The sequence below is a fragment of the Pleurodeles waltl genome, chromosome 1_1, assembly GCF_031143425.1.
Source record: "Pleurodeles waltl isolate 20211129_DDA chromosome 1_1, aPleWal1.hap1.20221129, whole genome shotgun sequence".
NCBI classification, from domain to species: Eukaryota; Metazoa; Chordata; class Amphibia; order Caudata; family Salamandridae; genus Pleurodeles; species Pleurodeles waltl.
In genome coordinates, this window is record NC_090436.1 from 898,052,105 (window position 1) to 898,072,838 (window position 20,734).

Below are 20,734 nucleotides of genomic sequence, written 5' to 3' on the forward strand. Positions count from 1 at the left end.
CCAGGTGCATAGGGGTGAATTTGTGTCAGAACCTCTTGCTGAAGTCAATGGGGATCTCCGTTGTCCAGCTGCTTTCGTGACCCATGGACCATGTCAGTGGAACCCAGGCGCGGATTCCAGAGGTAGAGGACCTACAGAGAGAGGGGACAGAGTCCAGACCACCCAGCGGTGTCCAAGACGTGCAGGAGGGCAGTACCCCCACCCTTCTCGGGGATGCTTCCTAAAGGATGGTGGGCGAAGAAATGAAGTTGCGGAGTCCAGCCAATGCAGGAGGATCCCAGGAGTCAGCCATTAACTGTCCAATGCTGGTCGTTGGTTTGCAGAGGGTTCAGTGGTCAGCGGGACCACCAACAAGCCTTAGCAAATGCAGAGAAGCGCTGCACAGAGTTTGCAGGATTTGTGGGGACCAGCAAGGTCCAGGTGACCCAACCTTGGCAGGTAGGTCAAGGCCACCTCTCAGCAAGCAGGAAGGCCATCAGGAATCATTAGAGCCCGCCAGCAGGACCCGCTGGCAGCAGGCATCGTGGATCGCAGGGAGGCTTCAGCAGCACAGCAAAGAGGGATGCCCACATTGCAGGAAAGACATGTCATTCTTGGAGCTGGAGAGTGCTGGAGGCTGGGGCTTCTTGGAGCTAGGGGATCTTCGGGCTCAAGAGCCAACAAGCCTTGGCAATGACAAGCAGACGCAGTGCACAGGAGTTCCAGCAAGCAGCTCCAGTGAGGGACCACAAAATTCCCAGTTGCAAAGAACATAGGGCAGACCTCTGGAAAGCCACAGAACCACCACCTGTGTCGCAGAGACTTGGACAGTCCATGGGACAGCAAGATCCGCAAGCTGGTCGTAGTCGTTGAGGTGCCTGCAGATGATCCCTTTAATCCAAGGGAGATTCCTTCTCGCTTTCTTATGTGCAGGCAGAGTCCCAGTCACTCTGGAGGATGCACGGCCACGGAAGTCTTTAGAGAACTTGGAAACAAAGTTGCAGCAGAAGCCCTCCTACTGGTTACAGTCTTGCTTCCACTGAAGAACAGCAGCAGTTCCTGTGTCCAGGTTGCAGAAGTGTCTTGCAGAGGAGACTTACAGCCGGTTCTTCAAGTCTTGCAGACAAATCTAGGATCCCACCCTCAGGGGAGCCCTTAAGTAACCCAAGAAGGGTGTTGGACACTTACTGCAGTCACCTACCTACAGTGCTTAATTTGTAATTAAAAAGGTGCTGGTGCTCAAAGCTCTCCTGTTAAACATTGCGAGCACATAATACTGAGGCAGCGTAATCCTGAAGCCACCTCAGGCCCCTTTAGTCCATTTATAACCACTCCCTGCCACTTCAGCTCACTCTTGCAGCTTCCTGCCTTTCCCCTTTCTGACGCTTTTTCGTTTTTCTCTTCCTCCTTCTTTCCCAAGTGTCTTTTGCTCGAAAATTAGCGCCGGCCCTCAGAAATAAGTGCCGGTGATCTGCACCGGACACAACAAGCACAAATTAAGCACTGCCCACCTATCAGAGGGGGTCAGGGAAGTCACCTAGCTGGACAAACACGTCTAGATGCTCGAGGGGCCTCTGCTCATCTTATTTCCAAGATGGCAGAATCAAGCAGCCACCTGGCAGAGCTCTGTGCACCTCCCTAGAGGAGCTGCTGGATTGGGAGGGTCTCTCCCACGTCCTTTGTGTGGTTTTGTGCCAGAGCAGGAACTGGGGGTTCCTGCACTGGTGCAAACCAGTTTATGCAAGGAGGGCACCAAGGGTGCCCTTCAAAGCAGTCTGGTGAGGCTCAGAGGCACCCCCCACACCATCCAGGAGACACCTATTTCTAAATAGGGGGTTGTAGATGGCTGGCCCTCTTTGTAGTGTGCAAAGCTAGGTACAATGTGTAGGGGGTATAGGAAGATGGCTCTGTATATATTATATCAAAGTGAGATATAGTGTGCACAGAATCCAAGGGTTCCCCAGAGGCTTAACAGAGGCTAAAGTAGATAATACTAGTGCTCTTTTTGTGGTAGTGTGGCCGAGCAGTTAGGCTTATCAGAGGGTAGTGCAAAGTATTTGTTGTACACACACAGAAAATAGAAGGGGCACACACTCAATGACTTAACTCCAGACTAATGGTTTTTCTATTAGTTTATTTTTAGAACCACAAGATTCAAGTTGCAGGTAAGTACCTTAAAAGTTCAGTATTTCACACAGGTATCAAGAGTACTTTGTTTGAAATAGGTAAGTAATACGGTTTTTGAATTATAGGCAAAAAGCTATAGTTAAACAGTTCCTGGGGGGAAGAAAAGTTAGATCTATTTGCAGGTAAGAACAACACTTACAGTATCGGTCTCCAGGTTTTAGGAGGTCCACCGGTTGGGGTTCAAGTTAACCCCAAAAACCCACCACCAGCAACACTGGGCCGGTTGGGTGCAGAGGTCAAAGCAGAGCAAAATTAACGTGGGTTCCTATGGAGACAAGGGGTACTCAGAATCCGGTCAGCCAGCAGGTAAGTACCCGCGACTCGGCGGGCAGACCAGTGGGGATTAAAGGAGCACTGGAGGGGCCACAAGTAGGCACCAAACACACACCCTCAGTGGCACAGGGGTGGCCGGGTGCAGGCAGGACATCGGGTTTCCAATGCTAGTCTATGAGGAGACTCCTGGGGTCACTCAGAGGCTGCAGGCACGGTCCCGTGGAGGGGGTGCGTCTCAGGCATACCACTGGTCGGACAGGGAGGAGGGCCGCCTGCTGAACGATGAGGTACTGGGGGTTGGTTTCTCCAAGGCCTGGGGTCGGATATCTAAGTCGTCGGATATCTTTGTCCAGAGCTAGGGGTCAGGGGGGCCCTCAGGATTCCCTCTGCAGGCGTCGTCGTGGAGGGGTGGAGAGGTCAACCCAGGGTGGGCTCTTGCTCCCAATTGCCTTGGGACCCTCTCTTGCTGGGTGGACCACCTGGTCATGGGCTGCGGAGGTCGGGTGCACAGGGGTCAGGCCTCACGCATCCGGAATGAGGTGGGAATCCTTAGTTGTACGTTTCGTCAGACAGAGCCGCTGTCCTCTGGAGTCTTTGGTCCTTTTGGGTGCAGGGCAGTCCTTTTGGAGTTGGCAGAGGTCGCTGGGCCCGCTGGACACGTCACTGGTCTTTTTTGCAGGTTCTTTGAAGCAAGGAGATAGGCCGGTAGGGCTGGGCCCAAAGCAGTTGTCATCTTCCTTGTTCTCTGCTGGGGATTTCAGCTTAGCAGTTCTTCTTCTTGTAGGTTGCCAGGAATCTGGTTAGTTGTTTTCAGGGAAACCCTTAAATACAAGATTTAGGGACGTTACAGGGGTCAGAGGACAGTAAACAATGGCTACTGTCCCTGAGGGTGGCTACATTCTTCTTTTGTCCACTTCTTTGGGGAGGGGGCATATTCCTATCCCTATTGGTCCCTGACTTCCAAACCAAGATGGAAGACTCTGCAGGGAGGAGGTCACTTCAGCTCTGGACACCTTGGGAGTGGTCACTCCTCCTTGTTTTCATTAAGTTTCCCACCGAACTGGCCGCCAAAAGTGGGGGCTTGTCCGGGGTCAGACGTCTCCACTAGCTGGAGTGCCCTGGGGCACTGTAACACCTGGTGGTGAGCCTTTGAGGCTCACCACCAGGTGTTACAGTTCCTGCAGGGGGGAGGTGTGAAGCACCACCACCCAGAGCAGGCTTTGTTTCTGGCACACAGGCCCTCAACCCATGGGGTCAGAAACTCATCTGCTAGTGGCAGGCTGGCACAGACCAGTTAGTCCTACACTAGAGGACTGGGTAAAATACATCTCTAAGATGCCCTCTGTGTGTATGTTTTAAATAATTCACACACTGGCCTCAGTGGGGGTTTATTGTGCTAAGTTTGATACCAAACTTTCCAGTATTCAGTGGAGCCATTATGGAATTGTGGAGTTTCTTTTGCCAAACTCCCAGACCACATACCTAATATGGCCACACTGCACTTACTTTTTTTTTAAAATATCTTTTATTAATTTTCAAACAAGCATTAACACTTCCACTTTTACTATGTGAAATATACCCCAACTTCCCTCTCAACCCACCCCCACATCCAGCAACCAATTACATCCTTTCTGTTTTATAGAATGAATACTGTACAGTAAAACAATTTCTTTTAAGGCCGTTATCGCCTTTTCGGCATATATTAAGAGGCTTCGTCTGAGCTTAGATCAGATATTGTTTGTGAGTCGTCTGACTCTGGTTCATCCGGGTATATGAGGCCATCTACAATTGTGTCCCATTGGCTTGCAGTGTCTCTGGATCCCCTTCCCTGGGCAGCTTCTCTATGTAAAATACGTCCCTCCACTTCTGCCCATTTTAACAGTGCACTCAACCACCTTTGAATTTGAGGTCCTTCAGCTGCTTTCCAGTGGCTTGTGATTTCTCTTTTAGCTAGAAGCAATGTCAAATAAATACATTTGTTAGTAGTTTTTTTGACAGCAGGGCGGGGGAAGTCCCCTAGCAAAGCGGACAGTAGGGAAGGCCGAAGTTTACGATCCATGATAGTTTCCAAATGTTTAAATACTTCCTCCCAGTATGGTACTACCTGTTGGCAGTTCCAAAGCATATGATCTAGGCATGCCTCTGCCTCTGTGCATCTGGGGCAACCACTCCCACTAGAGGTATACACCTTTGCAAGTCTACGGGGGGTGAGGTAAGCTCTATGGTAAATATAAATACTTATTAGTTTAAAGCAAGCATTCCTTGTTACGGGGTATATATGTGACATGATTCTATCCCCTTGTTGCACTTCTATTGTGGTCCCCAATTCTGATTGCCATTTCAGTCTAAGGTTATTTAGTGGAGTGAGGGTGTGTCTGTGTGGTGCCTTGTAGAGTATAGAAACCAGCCCTCTATCTCCCCCTCAGGTACAAATACCTGCAGCCCTCGTGTATAGGCGGTTCTTGTAATCCCATTTTCCAAGTTCTCTGGATAATCCTAGTTATCGCTGTATGTATTATGAATGTCCCCGGTGGAATCTCGAAGCGCATCTGCGAAGGTCCTTAGTTTCCCATTATGATATAAGTCTCCTAGTGTAGTAATGTTGTATCTGACTAGTTTATTTAGACTGGTTAAAGCCTGTCCTCCTATCAGTTTTAAAAGGCCCGTCACTGGTATGTCTGGAGCATAGGGGACGCTCGAGTGCGAACGCCTAAGAGTTCTCTCCCAAGTGAATTTAACTGCTTGCCATTCCGGGGGTAGTGATAGTTTTTTCCCTCCTGGGGTTAGCAGTACTCCCAACAAAGTATGGGGAAGTGACTTAAAACTGTCCTGTAGTTCCAGGACTGTTGAATCTTCATTTAGTAATCTTGCCAACCATTGTAGTTGGCCCACCCAATAATAGGTTTCCATATCAGGGGCTGCAAGCCCTCCGTCCAGAGTGGGTCTCTTAAGAGTGTTCAGAGCCAGCCTGTGTCTACCTACTCCCCATATGAAGTTAGACATGATAGAGTTCAGGTCATTAAATGCTGATTTAGGTATGATCAGACGTATGGTGGAGAAAAAATACAGATTCTTGGGAGCACTATCATTTTTAGTATTGCTACTCTTCCCATAACCTCTCCAAGGGGAGGGACCCCCAAAACTGTATATCGGTTTTCAGTTTCCTAATTACAGTGTGTATGTTTCCTTCTAATAGATCTGTGGGTTTATGATAAATGTTAACGCCTAAATAGCGAAATGAAGTGGGTGTCCAGGGGAGGCCTCTAGTATCGGCCATCATTTGGACTCCCTCCGTTAATGGGAAAATGGACGACTTCCTCCAGTTTATTTAATGCCTGAAGCTTCACCAAAGCTTTCCAGCATGGACATAGCTCCGGGTAGTTCCATGTCTCTGTCTCCAAGGAAAATTAACATATCATCTGCGTAAAGTGCGATACGGTGTCTCTGTGTTCCCACTTGGAGCCCTTCAAAATGTAACCCGATCTAGCTATTCTGGCCAGCGGTTCCACTGCGATAGCGAAGAGTAACGGTGACAATGGCCACCCTTGTCTGGTGCGTTTACCAATTATATAAGGGTCTGAAATTGTTCCACCCGTTTGAACACGTCCTGTAGGTTTCGTGGAAAGTAACTGCGTCCATTTCACAAACTCAGGTCAGAGACCTAATTTCAGCATTACTTTTTCAAGGTAGTCCCACCGGAGACTATCGAAAGCCTTCTCTATGTCTACTGAGATGATCGCGGCTCTTTGTAGGGTTGGTGATCATTGGATAATGGATACTAGTCTCCTTACGTTTTGTGGGGTATTACGCTGTGGAATAAATCTGGCTTGATCTTTATGTATCAGTTTTGTCATAAAGGGTAAGAGTCTGGAGGCTAGTATTTTGCTAAGTATTTTATAATCTAGATTTAACATGGAGAGAGGGCGGTATGAGTGCACATCTCTCATCGTTTTATTGGGCTTCAGCAGGGGGATCATGATCGCCTCATTGGTGGTTTGAGGGAGGGCTCTCTTTTCTTTGGCTTCTATATATAGGTTACATAAGTGTTGTGCTAGTTGTTCCAGGAACGTACTGTAAAACTCTACCGGAGTCCATCTGCCCCGGGTACCTTCCATCTGGACATGTTTTGTATTGCAGCTCTAATCTCAGGTATCGAAACAGGCTCAGCTAGGGTTAATGTTTCTCTCTCTTCTAGGGTTAATGTTTCTCTTTCTTCTAGGTGGGGGAGATCAAGGTCTGGGGGAGGGGCATAAAGTTGAGCACAATAATTTGCAAATCTTTGATTAATTGATTTATGTTCGTATAAATGTCCCCATCTAGGTCCTCTATCTCCATTATCATGGATTGCTGTCTTGGTGGAGCAGCCATCCATGCCAAGAGTGAGCTTGCCTTGTCCCCCTCTGTGTGTTGTCTATCTAGGTTTTTTCTTATAGTCAAATTTGCATAGTGTTTCTGTGGATTCCGCCACTTTCCCCTTAATGGTTGTGATGTCCGAGGCTACTTCAGGGTGATCAGGTCTCTGGCACTCTAAACCTCTAAGGGTTTCTTCAAATTTTAGGATATCTTGTTCCAACGATCTCCGTACCCCAATATTGTCTGCTATACACTTCCCTCGAATTACAGATTTAAAAGTCTCCCATTCTATCGCCCTAGAAGATGCTCTTCCTGTATTGAGGGTGAAAAAGTCCTTAATGGATTCGGTCAAAGAGCATTTGAATGCTTCATCTTCCAGCATCTCCGCTCTAAGTCGCCAGGTCAGAATGCAGGCTCTCTCCCTCCCCCAAGTCAATGAGATCAGGAACGGTTTGTGGTCTGAGAGGGTACGACATAGATATTCTGCAAAACTCACCATACTTTGTATGTCGGGGAAGCTAGGATTGTGTCTAGGCGGACATTTAAGTCATGAATTGTAGAATGGAATGAGAAGTCCTTAGTATTAGAGTGGACATGTCTCCAGCAGTCGCTAAATCCCCATTGGCGTTGCCATTCAGAAAATTGCTTAGCCGTTTTAATGGTTGGTGATCCAGGTAGGGGTGGGTGAGATCTATCTAAGGTGGGGTCTGCTATGCAATTAAAATCTCCTCCTATTAGAGTAGCTTGGGTGAGATTAGAGCAGGGTTCCCTTGAAAGCCTAGCCAGGAAAGTTCCCTGTTCTTGGTGTGAAGCATATATCCCTCCTACTGTAATATCTCTGCCTGCCAGCCTCCTATTGATCAGGACATATCAACCTTCCTTATCTAGTATTCCTTGTTTTTTTTGGAAAGGGACCCCAGGGCGTATCCAAATTAGCGACCCCCTAGCAAAGGCTGAGTAGGTTGTCGCAAACACCTGGCCACACCATCGTTTTTCTAAAGCTCTGACTTCTTGTTCCAGTAAATGGATTTCCTGCAATATTGCTATATGGACGCCTCTCCTTTTGAGCTGGTTGTAAATTTTATATCTTTTACTCATACTATTCAAGCCTCTAACATTCCAAGTGACAACTTTGTATTTCAGGAAAGAATCCGTATTATGCAATCTTAAAAATTCACAGTCTGCTCTTCTTCCCATGTCACCCACAGGTTTTTCCCTCTTTGTGTTTCTATAGAGTAAAATTTGGTTAACATATAGGTGCTGGATGTTACTCCCTTATTACTCAAACTACTTCCCCAATTCCCCCCTCCCTTACCCAGGACCGGCATTTAAAACTATCCCCGTCCAAACTATTAGATCTAGTACTAGCAACTGTTGGGTAAGGCAGTGTACCAGGGACTCAGAGCCTGTATCCAGGCTGGTCCCCCTGACCCATTCACATTATAGTACAGCCCATTATCAATTTAAATCATTATTCTTTATCACATTTAGTTTAGTGAATCTTAGCCCTTGGCGTACGGTTCTTGCATGGTAAATCATTATTCTTTATCACATTTAGTTTAGTGAATCTTAGCCCTTGGCGTACGGTTCTTGCATGGTTCAGCAAGTTACAGAGATGAGTCATCCAGTATTGGTTGCACCTGATTGGGATTCCCACATGTCCTATGCAGTTCTCACAGCGTGTTTGTTTCTTTGACGAGACCTGGGTTATCCTTCTTTCAGGGGTCTCGATGTTTCGAGCCAGAATGTTCAAGTAAGATCCTCCGACGACTTCGGAGTTACTTTTGGCATGCCGACGGATGTGCCTTGGGAAGAGATGGACGTGTGACCCGAGTTGGAGTCATGATCTGAGAGTGATTCCGATGACCTAGTAATGGTCAAGTCTCCTCCACTTAGTAAAGCTACGTTGGTCACAGCTTCTTGCCTCTCTTTAGATGACTGGTGTTCTAGCGGGATCTCCCTAGAACGGCGGCTGCGCGTTCCAGTCCATTGTTTTTTGGTCGTCGTCGGCCTCTTTTTTTGTGGAGTAGAAGTTGCCTGCTCCAGCGATTCCAACCAGTCCCACACCAGTTGGGGTGATGTTAAAGAGTGAGTTCTGTCTCCGTGCGCCACTCTCAACTTAGCTAGGTAAAGCATGGCGTATTGGATTCCCATGTCTCGGAGTCGTTTTTTAGCGTCTCTAAAGGATGCTCTTTGCTTCTGTGTTTCCCTGGTGAAGTCTGGGAAGAGCATTATCAGTTGATTGTCAAGCGTAATTTCCCCTTTGAGTCTCGCTTGCGAAAGGATGTAGTCTCTATCTTTAAAATGTAGTAGTTTTGCGACTACTGGTCTTGGTCCCGTCCCAGGTGGGGGGGGGTTGGGGAAGAGTCTGGCTGGTACTCTATGCTCTCTTTCGATGGCAAAAAAGGGGGACAACCCCTCTGGCGGAACTGTTTGTTTTACTCAATTCTCAAGAAATGACTCCATGCAGGTTGCTCCGAGCTCTGATTTTTCAGGGAGACCCACTATACGAATATTACTTCCCCGGGCACGGTTTTCTGCGTCTTCGGCTCTGTTTTCTAAATGTCTCACTCTGGCGGTAAGTTCGCTCAAGTCAGCAGTGATGGTTTTATGACCCGGAGTCAGCTGTTCCAGTGCTCTCTCATTAGCGCACACTCTATCTGTCAATCTCCTATGGTCGTCCCTTAGTAGGGAGAGATCCACTGTCAGAGAGTCTATTTTTTGTTCGAGAGCCTCGCGGGATTCTTGGACTGCAAGCAGGATTGTGTCCAGCGTGGTTTCTGTGGAGGGTGAGTCAGTGTTTGCTACTCCAGCCTGTGTTCGTGTTGGAGGCTTAACCAAATCTGTGTCCTCTTGTTCCGGCCCTTCTCGCCTCTTGGATTTACCCATTGTGCAGAGTTCGGTAGACTAATTGTTATTATTAGTGATTTTGTATATCATAGATCTGGGACTGATGGCAGTGCAGCTTCAGATCGTTTAGAGGAAGAGCTTCTGGTTAGTACTTAGTTTAGTGTGCACTCTCCCCATGTGTTGGATTGTTCTATTGTTTCTGCTCAGCCATGTTCCATCTCTTTGAATGTTGGATATCGGGCTATTGTGGGGTGAATTTGCTTCTCAGCCTGGGGGTGATGTTACAGGGATTCTAGTATTTCCCGCCACTCCAGCTCTGTAGGAGATAGCGGCGTCACAGGGTCTCCGCTCCCCTCCGGTCTCACTCAGTCGCAATGGACCGCTCAGCTCTTCAGTCTGCGTCCCGCTCCCCCCCTGGCCTCCCGGTGAGTCAGTTTTCCTTTTTTTTCCCCCCCGTTTCTTATAAAGGGGGTTGGAGGGGGTTTAGAGGCATGTACCTGCTGCGGGTTCCAGAGTCTGTCCGGTGCCGCTCCGATCGATCGGAGTCTCTCGTCACGATTTATCGTGGACTCGTGGCCACCATTTTGTTTCCGCCGACCGAGATTTTATTTTCCTATTTTATCTGTGTTCCGGGTCTTATTTAGACAGGCTGTCCGCTTGATCAGTGCTCTGGATATTCCGATTCGCTAAACGCTGTTTTAAGCAAGCGATTGAAGGCTGTTTACATACAGGATAGTATCGGGCCTGGTGGACGCTGCCCGGAGCTACGCGTGCAGCTCCATCGGTCGCTGGCCACACCCCCTGGCCACACTGCACTTATAATGTCTAAGAATGGACTTGACACTGTAGGGGCACATTGCTCATGCAGCTATGCCCTCACCTGTGGTATAGTGCACCCTGTCTTAGGGCTGTAAGGACTACTATACGGGTGACTTACCTATGCCACAGTGTAAGAAGTTGGCTCAGTAAATACTATCTCAAAGTGAGAGATAGTGTGCACAGAGTCCAAGGGGTCCCCTCAGAGGTTGATAGTGGATAATATTAATGCTCTATTTGTGGTAGTGTGGTCGAGCAGTAGGCTTATCAGAGGGCAGTGTTAAGCATTTTTTGTACACACACAGGCAATAAATGGGAACACACACTCAAAGATGTAACTCCAGGCCAATAGGTTGTTATATAGTAAAATATTATTTTCTTAATTTATTTTAGAACCACAAGATTCAGAATTCAAGTAAGTACATAAATTGTAAGGTACTTGGCATAGGTAAATATAGAAATTTGAATGAAAACAGTAAGGTACACAGTTTTGTTAAAAATGGCAATAAGCTACTTTAAAAGAGGACACTGCAAAATTCAACAGTTCCTGGGGAAGGGTAAGTAAAGGTTAGTTTGTCAGGTAAGTAAAGCACTTACTAGTTCAGTCTCTGGGGCAAAGGCAGACCACCGTTGGGGGTTCAAGTCAACCCCAAACACCCAGCACCAGCAACACAGGGCCGGTCAGGTGCAGAGGTCAAAGATGGGCCCAAATAACAAAGGCGCCAATGGAGACTAGACGTGCTACGGTTCCAGTCTGCTAGCAGTTAAGTACTGCGTCCTCAGGGAGCAGGCCAGGGGGGGTTTGTAGAGCACTGCGGGGGGTCCCAAACAGGCACACAAAATACACCCTCAGCGGCACAGGGTGCAGTGTGCAAAGTAGGTGTTGGGTTTTGCATTGGTTTCAATGGAGGGACCAGGGGGTCACTCTGGCGATGCAGGCAGGGCACAGGGGGCTTCTCGGGCCAGCCACTGACTGGGCAAAGATGAGGGCTGCCTGCTGGTCACTCCAGCACCGATAGTTGGTTCCTCTCAGGCCTGGGGACTGCGGGTGAAGTGCTTCTTCCAGGCGTCGGGTTCTTTGTTACCAGGCAGTCGTGGTCAGGGGGATCTTCCTGATTCTCTCTGCAGGCATCGCTGTGGGGGTGCAGGGAGTTCGTCTCAGGGTGTCCACGTCGTTGGAGTCACCTGGGGGTCCTTGCTGCCGTGTTGGTTTCTCTGGACACAAGCTGGGGGCGTCGGGTGCAGAGTGTTCGGAACTCACGCTTCAGGAGTGAGGCTGGAGTCTCGCTAAAGATGGTTTCTTCTTTGTTGTTTAGACAGAGCCGCTGTCCACAGGAGATTCGTGGTCCTTTGGGTTGCAGGGCAGTCCTCTGAGTCAGCAGAGGTCACTGGTCTCGCTTGATGCGTCGCTGCTGCAGGTTCTTTGAGTCTGGTGACAGGCCGGTAGGGCGGGGGCCAAGTCAGTTGTCGTCTCCGTCTTCTCTGCGGGGCTTTCAGGTCAGCAGTCCTTCTTCTTTAGGTCATCAGGAAATCTGTTTTCCTGGGTTCAGGGTCGCCCTTAAATACTAAATTTAGGGGGGTGTTTAGGGCTGGAGGGCAGTAGCCAGTGGCTACTGTCCCTGAGGGTGGCTACACCTTCCTTGTGCCTCCTCTCTTTGGGGAGGGTGGCACATCCTAAATCCTATTGGGGGAAATCCTCCAAAGCAAGATGGAGGATTTTCTAAGGAAGGGGTCACCTCAGCTCAGGACACCTTAGGGGCTGTCCTGGCTGGAGGGTGACTCCTCCTTGTTTTTCTCATTATTTATTTAATCCAGCAGTTCCTCTGTGGCAATTGTCGGGTCATTGGCGCCTTTTTTTTGTTTTTGTTGGTGCAGCATGTCCACCGTTCTTGTGCCCTGGATCTTCTTGGTGCTGGTCTTCTTCTGTCTGTAAAATCTGATTTCTTGGTCTAGGGATCCCCAATGAATACTGTATTTAGTGGGTGTTTTAGGGGCAATCTGGCAGTGACTAATGGACCATTATGGACCCTATGGTGGCTACACTCAGTAAGTGATCACTTCCTGTGGGCAGAGGTCTCTTCCCTATCCCATCCAAGATGGAGGGTAGTGGAATGGAGAGGTCACTTCACATGCAACACCTTAGCGGTAGTGCAAGCTAGGTGGGGCTACTCCTCCTGTCCTTTGTTTGGTTTTCCCATCTTTGCTCCCGACAAAAGTGGGGTTTGCAACAGGGGTAGCCATCTGCTGCTAGCAGCAAGCCTGGGGGTTGGGTTTCAAGGACGGTAAGCCCTTTGAAGCTTACCAGCAGGGCAGTGTACATTCCTGGGTGAGGGGGTGTTAGCACCTCCACCCAGGAAGAGCTTTCTTCCGAATCCTAGAGAGCAGGAGCTCTCATCCCAGGGGTTAAGGCTTGTGTCTGGAGGTGACAGGCTGACAGGTCTCAGGACCAGTCACCAACCATGCCAGGGTAGTCAGCTTTCGCAGGGGCACCTCTAAGGTGACCCCTGGGTGCATTTGGTAATAAATCCAATAATGGTACCAGTTTGCATTTATCATTCTGAGTTGTTTAATATCAAACAACCCAGGGTTCAGAGTGGCCCTCATGTAGCATTGACCAGTGTCCAACACATGTATTAAAATGGCTGCTCTGTTCAATCACTATGTCCCAGGTTTGGCAAAGACACAGTGAGGGCATATTGCTCATGTTGCTATGCCCTTGCGTACAGTATAGTGCGCACCCTGCCTTAGGGCTGGAAGGCTTGCCAGAGGGGTGTCTTACCCACAGTGCATGCAGTGCATAGTGGACAGGGTACACTGGCAGTGTGCCATGTTGAGTTTGCATTTTTGGATTGCACCAAGACACCCAGTCTGCATTGGCATTGCTGGGTGCACCTGGATGCATGACCCAAGAGGGTGGCACAATCAATGATGCTGCCCTTAAGGGCCTATCCTTAGTACCTCATGCCCTGGATACCGAAGTACCTTTTACTAGGGACTTATAGTGGCAGCTAAAGGTGTTGCCAACAATATCAATACCTTTGCAATCTTTAGGGAAAGAACACTGGCACTGGGAACCTGGTTAACAGGATCCAAGTCCACTCCTGTCCAAGCTGCATCTAGAAACCAGGCAAAAAGTGTGGGGAGAGGGGTACTGCAACAGAGTGCCAGTTTCCCACCGTGGTGGTCACACCTCTGTCCTACAGGAAATCCTTTGTCCTGCATTCCCCTGCCCAAGTCAGGCTCAGATGCAGGAGGGCAGAACAGTGTATGGGGTCGGAAGCAGCATGGGTTGGCATGCAAACCCTGCAAGGCTGTACAGGCAAACATGGGGGATCCCCTACAGAACCCCCAGAGTACATGGTATCATGCAACTAGCACTGGAATCAGTGTAGTTGCATGATTCCAACATGTGTGAAACCAAACATGACTATGTTCGGGAAAGCCATTATGTAGCTGGGCCACTTGTGTGGACCAGTGTCCACTACATAACTTAAGATGGCTTCACCGCACTTACAAAGCCCAGAGAATGGAGTCTGGGGTTTGTAGGAGCACCTCTGCTCATGCAGGGGTGCCCTCACACTTAGAACCATGCACCCTGCCCTTGGGCTAAAGGGCCTAACTTAGGTGTGACTTACAGGGTCAGAGTGCAGTGACCGTGATTTGAGGCAAATCTTACATCTTGAGTGAAAGGTGCATTCATCATTTCACACATGCTGCAATGGCAGGCCTTTAGTCACAGTTTGCAAGGGCACTCATGGGTGGCACAATACATGCTGCAGCCCATGAGGGATACCTGGTGTACCAATGACCTGGGTACCTAAGTTTCATATACTAGGGACTTACATTGGTGCACCAGTATGCCAATTGTGGGGTGTAAAAGTTACCTTACAACAAAATTTAGGGGAGAGAACACGGACACTTGGGTCCTGGTTAGCAGGATCCCAGTATACTACAGTCTAAACACGCTGACAGCAGGCAAAAAGTGGGGGTAACTATACCAGAAAGGTGATACTTTCCTACACTATTGGTTTTGCCAATGATTAATTGTTACTTGTCAAGTTAGCCAAAGAGGGAAATCCCTTGATATTGTTAGGCTGCTCACTGACATTTTACTTTCTCGAGGTGATTAGCACAGTATGCTGGGAAAGGAGGGGCGGTCTAGATATGGGGGCAAGTGTTTTTCTGCTGTGCTCCTGGAATGAAAGTACTATAGTAGTGTCTGGTGGTTCAATTCTTCAATAAATGTTCGTTATACACCAGTTGGCATGTGTTCTATTTGGTCTCCTTTTTGGGTCAAAGACAGTGTGCCTGTAGATATTCGCATACAATAAGGAATGGGCCAAGCAAAAGGGAAACAAGGAGCTGTTCGCTGAATAAGAGAATAGTGGTCGACCGACGCCTCCTACCGACGCGCAAGCGTATTGCTCGCAGAACAAACCTTTGATCTAGTCTGTCTACGGTAAGGTAAGGAATCTGCAACTAGAAGTCTCTATCAGATCTATATTATTATGTCTTATACACCCCCTCATTGCACCACTTACGTAGCATGCAACACACCCTCCCAAATTCCACTTAAGTACAACCTTCAACTGGACTTTCTAATATGCACAGAATGTAGTGAGGAGTCTCCTTTTGAAGTGTCTTCTTCTGAAGGATTAGAGCCCATTTTAGAGGGAACATAAGGAGGTTAAGAATCTTTCGTTTAGGAAACCCACAAAAGGGTGGTGCTTCTGGTGAGACATGACACCTCATAGCAGTAATACTGGGATGAGGATGGGAGGGCTGGGGGAAATCAAGCTACCTGGTCTGTATCTCAGCCATTATATATCGGTACACTTGGCAGAATCATGCTTTAATGCTACAAAAACAGAAGCATGTACTTACAAAAGATTGACATGAGTTTGTCATGGCAAGTACCAAAAAGAATAAGCTATTTACCTTCAGTAACACATTTTAGGTGGGAAGTTAACCTATGATTCCTCCTCACCAAGCTCTGTCAGGCACCAGTTTGGGGCCAGAAAACTTGAAGAAGCTGTTTTGCATCAGTAGGTGGTACCACGCTCCAGCTCAAAACCAGTGACTCTCCAGTTGGAGCTGTATATGGGGCCTCTCTGGCGCTCAGACATCAGTTCCCTTTTCTCCACATCCTCAGATGTGAAGATGAGATTGACCAAACTCACAGAAAAATAAATGGAAGCCTTATTTATTATGAAAGCTTACCGCTCAGAACTGGAGCAGGGTGCGTCAATAAGGATTCTGTAGGGACAGTATCCATCAGAAAAATTGTCTGTGAAGGTATCATATTCTTCTGCCTACTTTTAACTGCAGATTCCTCACCTCAGGAATCAATACCGAAGTAGCACTCCCTAGCAGGAATGTCTTCGGAGATAACCTAATCAAGAGTCTTTTCACGTGCATGCAAAAATGTGTCCAATCCTGCAGACCTAGAGATGAGACAATAATATCTATGAAGGCATACAACTGAATCAGCCCTTACAGTCCACCCATATACCAGCTAGGAACACTCCTGTACAGTTAGGTATAGTAGTACAAGTTACTTACCTTCCATAATGAATGATCTTGTAGAAACATATTCTAGTTGCAGAATTCCTTACCTTAGAATTTCCCCCAGGCCTCAGTCTGGATCCGGAAATGTTTCTCGAGCACTACCCCAGCGTGCCATCAGGTGGTGTCGATGGACTCTGCATCCGTCGTTTGCATCATGTTCACTGAATATGACGTCGCAGGTAGTATATATAGGCTACAGCCCGGTGCACTGACTTGAGTTTCTTTTCACAACTTTTTCATGTCAGAAGCGCAGAGCCATGAAGAACACAGACCCTGGTGCGTCAGAACTAGGGCCCTGAATGGAAGTCCCTGTCCCTAGAAATCAGTTCGCCGAGTGGGGAGGATGAGTGGCTCGGTAAGGAATCTGCAAATACAATATGTCTCTACCAGATAATTTGTTACCAAAGGTAAGTAACTTGTAAATCTGATAGAGACTTCTTGTTGCAGATTCCTTACCTTAGAATAGATGCACAAACAATACCATCCCTGGAGGTGGGTCTGCAAACCAAAATCATGCTAGGAACTCCTGCAGGACCGAACGGACAAAGTACCTGTCCCTGCGGACCTGACTGTCCAGCCAGCAGTATTTGGTGAACACATGCAATGACGCCCACATTGCTGCCTCACAGATGTACATGACTGGAACTCCGCATGCCAATGCAGTGGCTGCAGTTGTTGCTCAGGTGGAGTAAACACGCAAACTCTCAGGGGGCTGCTTCTTAGCCAATGTGTAGCACATTTTAATGCATAAAACAACCCATCTGGAAAGGGTTCTCTTCTGCACTGCCCGACCTTTCTTGGCACCCACATAGAGTTGTTCATCCACCCGGAACTCATAGGTACGATCAAGATAGGCCACCACTGCTCTTTTGGCTCCCGGTGGTAGAGTCTCTCCTCTCCCTTGGAAGAATGTGGGAGCGCATAAAAAGTTGGCTAGGTGATGGATTGGCCTACAAAAAAAGAGCGTGACCACTTTAGCTAAAAAGGAAGCCCTGATATGAAGCACCACCTTGTCAGGATTGATGGAAATGAAAGGTGGCTTCAAGGAAAGGGTCTGCATCTCACTCACTCTGCAGGCAGAAGTAATGGCTACAAGGAAGGCTGTCTTTAGAGCAAGAAGCCAAAGTGGACAGTTGTGAAGTAGCTTGAAAGGAACACACATCAGGAAAGTAAGAACGTTCAAATCCCACTGAGGAATTATAAACGGAGAAAGAGGAAACAGATGGGTAAGATCCTTAAGGAATCTACCAACAATATGAGATTTAAACAAAGAGGGTTGGTCAGGTAATCTCAGGAAAGCCGAGAAGGTAGACAAGTAACCCTTGAGGATGCCCAGACCAGAGCCCTGCTGGGCTAGAAAAAGAACAAACAAAAGGACCTCTGACAGAGGAGCAGAGAGGGGGTCAACAGACTTGTCTGTACACCATTCCACAAATTTGTTCCAATGACAGGCGTATACCATTTTGGGGAAGGGGTGCCTGGCTGCCAAGATAATGCCACAGACTTCAGACGGAAGGTCAAAAGCTGTCAACTGCCACTGCTCAATCTCCGCGCAAGAAGTTGGAGACTAGACAGGTTTGGGTGGAGAGCTGTTCCCTGCTGCTGCGACAGAAGCCCCTCCCCGAAGGGGCAGTCTGATTTGAGGATCGATGGACATACTCTAGAGCTCAGGATAACAGACGCTTTGTGCCCAGTCCTAAGCCACAAGAATTACTTGGGCCCGGTCATTCTTGATCTTCTTAAGAACTATGGGAAAAAGTGGTATTGGCGGAAAGGCGGAACTTAACCAATCTTACCTCCCCCGGGAACTGTTTATTTTTGCACTGTGTCCACTTTTAAAATAGCTTATTGCCATTTTAACCTAAACTGTGTGTACTACTGTTTTAAATCAAAGTTCTATACTTACCTGTGTGAAGTACCTTGCATTTTATGTACTTACCTCAAATCTTGAATCTTGTGGTTCTAAAATAAATTAAGAAAAGAAATGTTTCTATATAAAAACTATTGGCCTGGAGTTAAGTCTTTGAGTGTGTGTTCCTCATTTATTGCCTGTGTGTGTACAACAAATGCTTAACACTACCCTCTGATAAGCCTACTGCTCGACCACACTACCACAAAATAGATCATTGGTATTGTCTAATTTTGCCACTATCAACCTCTAAGGGGAACCCTTGGACTCTGTGCAGACTATCTCTCACTTTGACATCGTATATACAGAGTCAACTTCCTACAATAATGGATTGGGATTTTTACTTTTTGGACTATTTTTTTCCCGATGCTCCTGGGAAATGTTGTTTCTAATTTTCTCTGTTGGTTGCTGCTGGAGAATAAAGAGAAGCTGAAATACATAATGTGGGCTCAAACACAATTGTTTTTTTTTTTTTAAATGCGTTGATACCCGCATGATGTAAATTGGACAGAATAAAATCGACTTATCTATAAAAGCCTTTACATGATCACTGACGATTATCTGAACATTTCTAATTATGGCCATTAATCCTCTCTAATATTGGTGTGTTTTATGTGTTTGTAATTTCACGTCTCCTACTCTGGACTAATTTCTTTTTGGTAATGTGTGAAAACTATCACAACACTTTCCACTTCTCCTGCTTTTTTGTACTCTCACAGCTGTTTTTATATGGTTAATCTGCTACAGCTGCATGTAAATGTGTTATACAGACTGGAAGAGGCAATTAATGGTGGACCATGACAGGGAGAGAAACAGTTTTCTCCAGCGATTACAAGGCTGTGGAACATATGAATCTAATCCACGCTGTACTGAAACCAGATCTGTTCACGTACCCTAGACTAGTGTTTAATTTGTAAATAAATACGTTTCGTACCCAAAGCTCTCGTCTGAAACATGCGTCTGCTGCAATTAAAAGTGTGAGCCAGAATACTGAGGCGGCCCAATCCTGAAGCCATCTCTGGCCTTTTTAATCCATTTACAGCCACTCCCTACACCCAGCTCACTCTTGCAGCTTTCTGCTTTCTCCCTTTGTGACGCTTTTTCGTTTTTCTCTTCCTCCGTCTTTCCCATATGTGTCTTTTGCTCACAAGAAAACCTGCGGCAGAAGAATAAGTGCCGGCCCTCAAAAATAAGTGCTAGTGCTGGTGCCCCGCCCCGAAAACCACCGGCTCAAATTAAGCACTGCCCTAGACCCGTTCATATTGTGTTTCATCAGCCCTACTTCCCACCCCTCACCACACACATTCATCATAGGCCGTCACTCCTGTCCTTATACATGTCTCAGGACAAGCTCTGTATTTGGTCCCTGATCCCTCACTCACTATAGATATGTCCTTGTTCTCTTTGTCTCCATGAAATGTTTTTCCCCCACAGGCTCATCATCTCTACCTCTTATAATTAGATTGAAGAAGGCACGAGATACATTCGATAGTATTTGGTAAGAGAGAGAAACTAACTAGGACTGATAAGTTCACTGGTTATTGCTTGTCGCTCTGCGATACCATCGCATCAGCTTTACCTTGGCTTCAATCCGTAGTCTTCTTCCGCTAACAATGAATGGCTGTTTGGTAAACTCGTCAAAAGTGTATTGCCACTCACAGGTAAGTTGTCCAAACGTTCCTTTTGTCACGAACAAAACACCACTGGTATAACAAGGGAGATAAAACAATACATCAGAAATCATCTAGTGCAGTTGTGCATTTAAACATTTGACAGGTGTAGGAATCTGGCTCTGTATATACTGTATCAAATTTAGAAATAGTGTGCACAGAGTCCAGGGGTTCCCCATAGGCTTAACAGAGGCTAAAGTAAATAATACTAAAGCTCTCTTTTGTGATAATGTGGTCAAACAGTTAGGCTGAGGGGAGTGCAAAGCATTTGTTGTACACCCACAGACAGGTAACACAGACAATAAATGAAGCACACACTCAATGACTAACTCCAGGCCAACGGTTTTTATACAGCAAAAATACATTTGGTTATTTTAGTCCTAGAACCACAAGATTCACTTTGTAGGTAAGTACATTTGCAAGTAAGTACCCAGCATATGTATCAACACCACTTTGTTTCAATTTGGCAAGTTAAATGGTTTTCAGGAAAATAGCAAAATTGTTTTAAAATGTGACTGCAATTTTCAAAGACAGTTCTTGGGGGGAAGAAAAGTTAGCACCATTTTTGAGGTAAGTACAAGACTTACAGTTCCAGTCTCCGGGTGTTAGGATGTCCACAGGATGAGGTTCAAGTTAACCACAAACACCCACCACCAGCAACATGGGGCCGGCCGGGTGCAGAGGTCAAAGATGATGTAAGTTTTCAAATGGAGTCCTATGGAGACGGGGGGCACTCAGAATCAGCCCTGCTTGCAGGTAAGTACCCGCGTCTTCAGAGGGCATACCTGGGGGGTGTAGCTGAGCACTGAGGGAGCCACAGGTCAGCACCAAACCCACACCCACATCGACGCAGGGGCGGCCTGGTGCAGGGTGCAAACACAGCGTTGGGCTTCCAAAGCTTTCCAATAAGGAAACCCGGGGGTCAGAAAGATGCTGCAGGCTAGGTCCAGGGGTTCGGTTCTGGAAAACCACAGGCTGTACAAGGAGGAGGGCTGCCTGCTGAACGTTGCTGGACTGGTGGTCAGATTGTCCATGACAGGGGGGCGGCAGGTGCAGGGGTACCTTTAGGCATCGGGAATCTTCATCATGTTCTCTCGCGGTCAGGGGAGTCCTCTGGTTTCGGCTGCAT

General features: G+C 47.4%; 1 protein-coding gene across 1 annotated transcript in view; it reads right to left on the reverse strand.

Moving 5' to 3' along the window:
* VPS13A (vacuolar protein sorting 13 homolog A) overlaps window positions 1-20,734 on the reverse strand; it is a 1,844,906-nt gene that overhangs the window by 43,181 nt on the left and 1,780,991 nt on the right. The window contains exon 70 of the mRNA XM_069230089.1: window positions 19,515-19,638. Coding sequence (XP_069086190.1) covers window positions 19,515-19,638 — 124 coding nt within the window. The remainder of the gene's footprint in view (window positions 1-19,514; window positions 19,639-20,734) is intronic.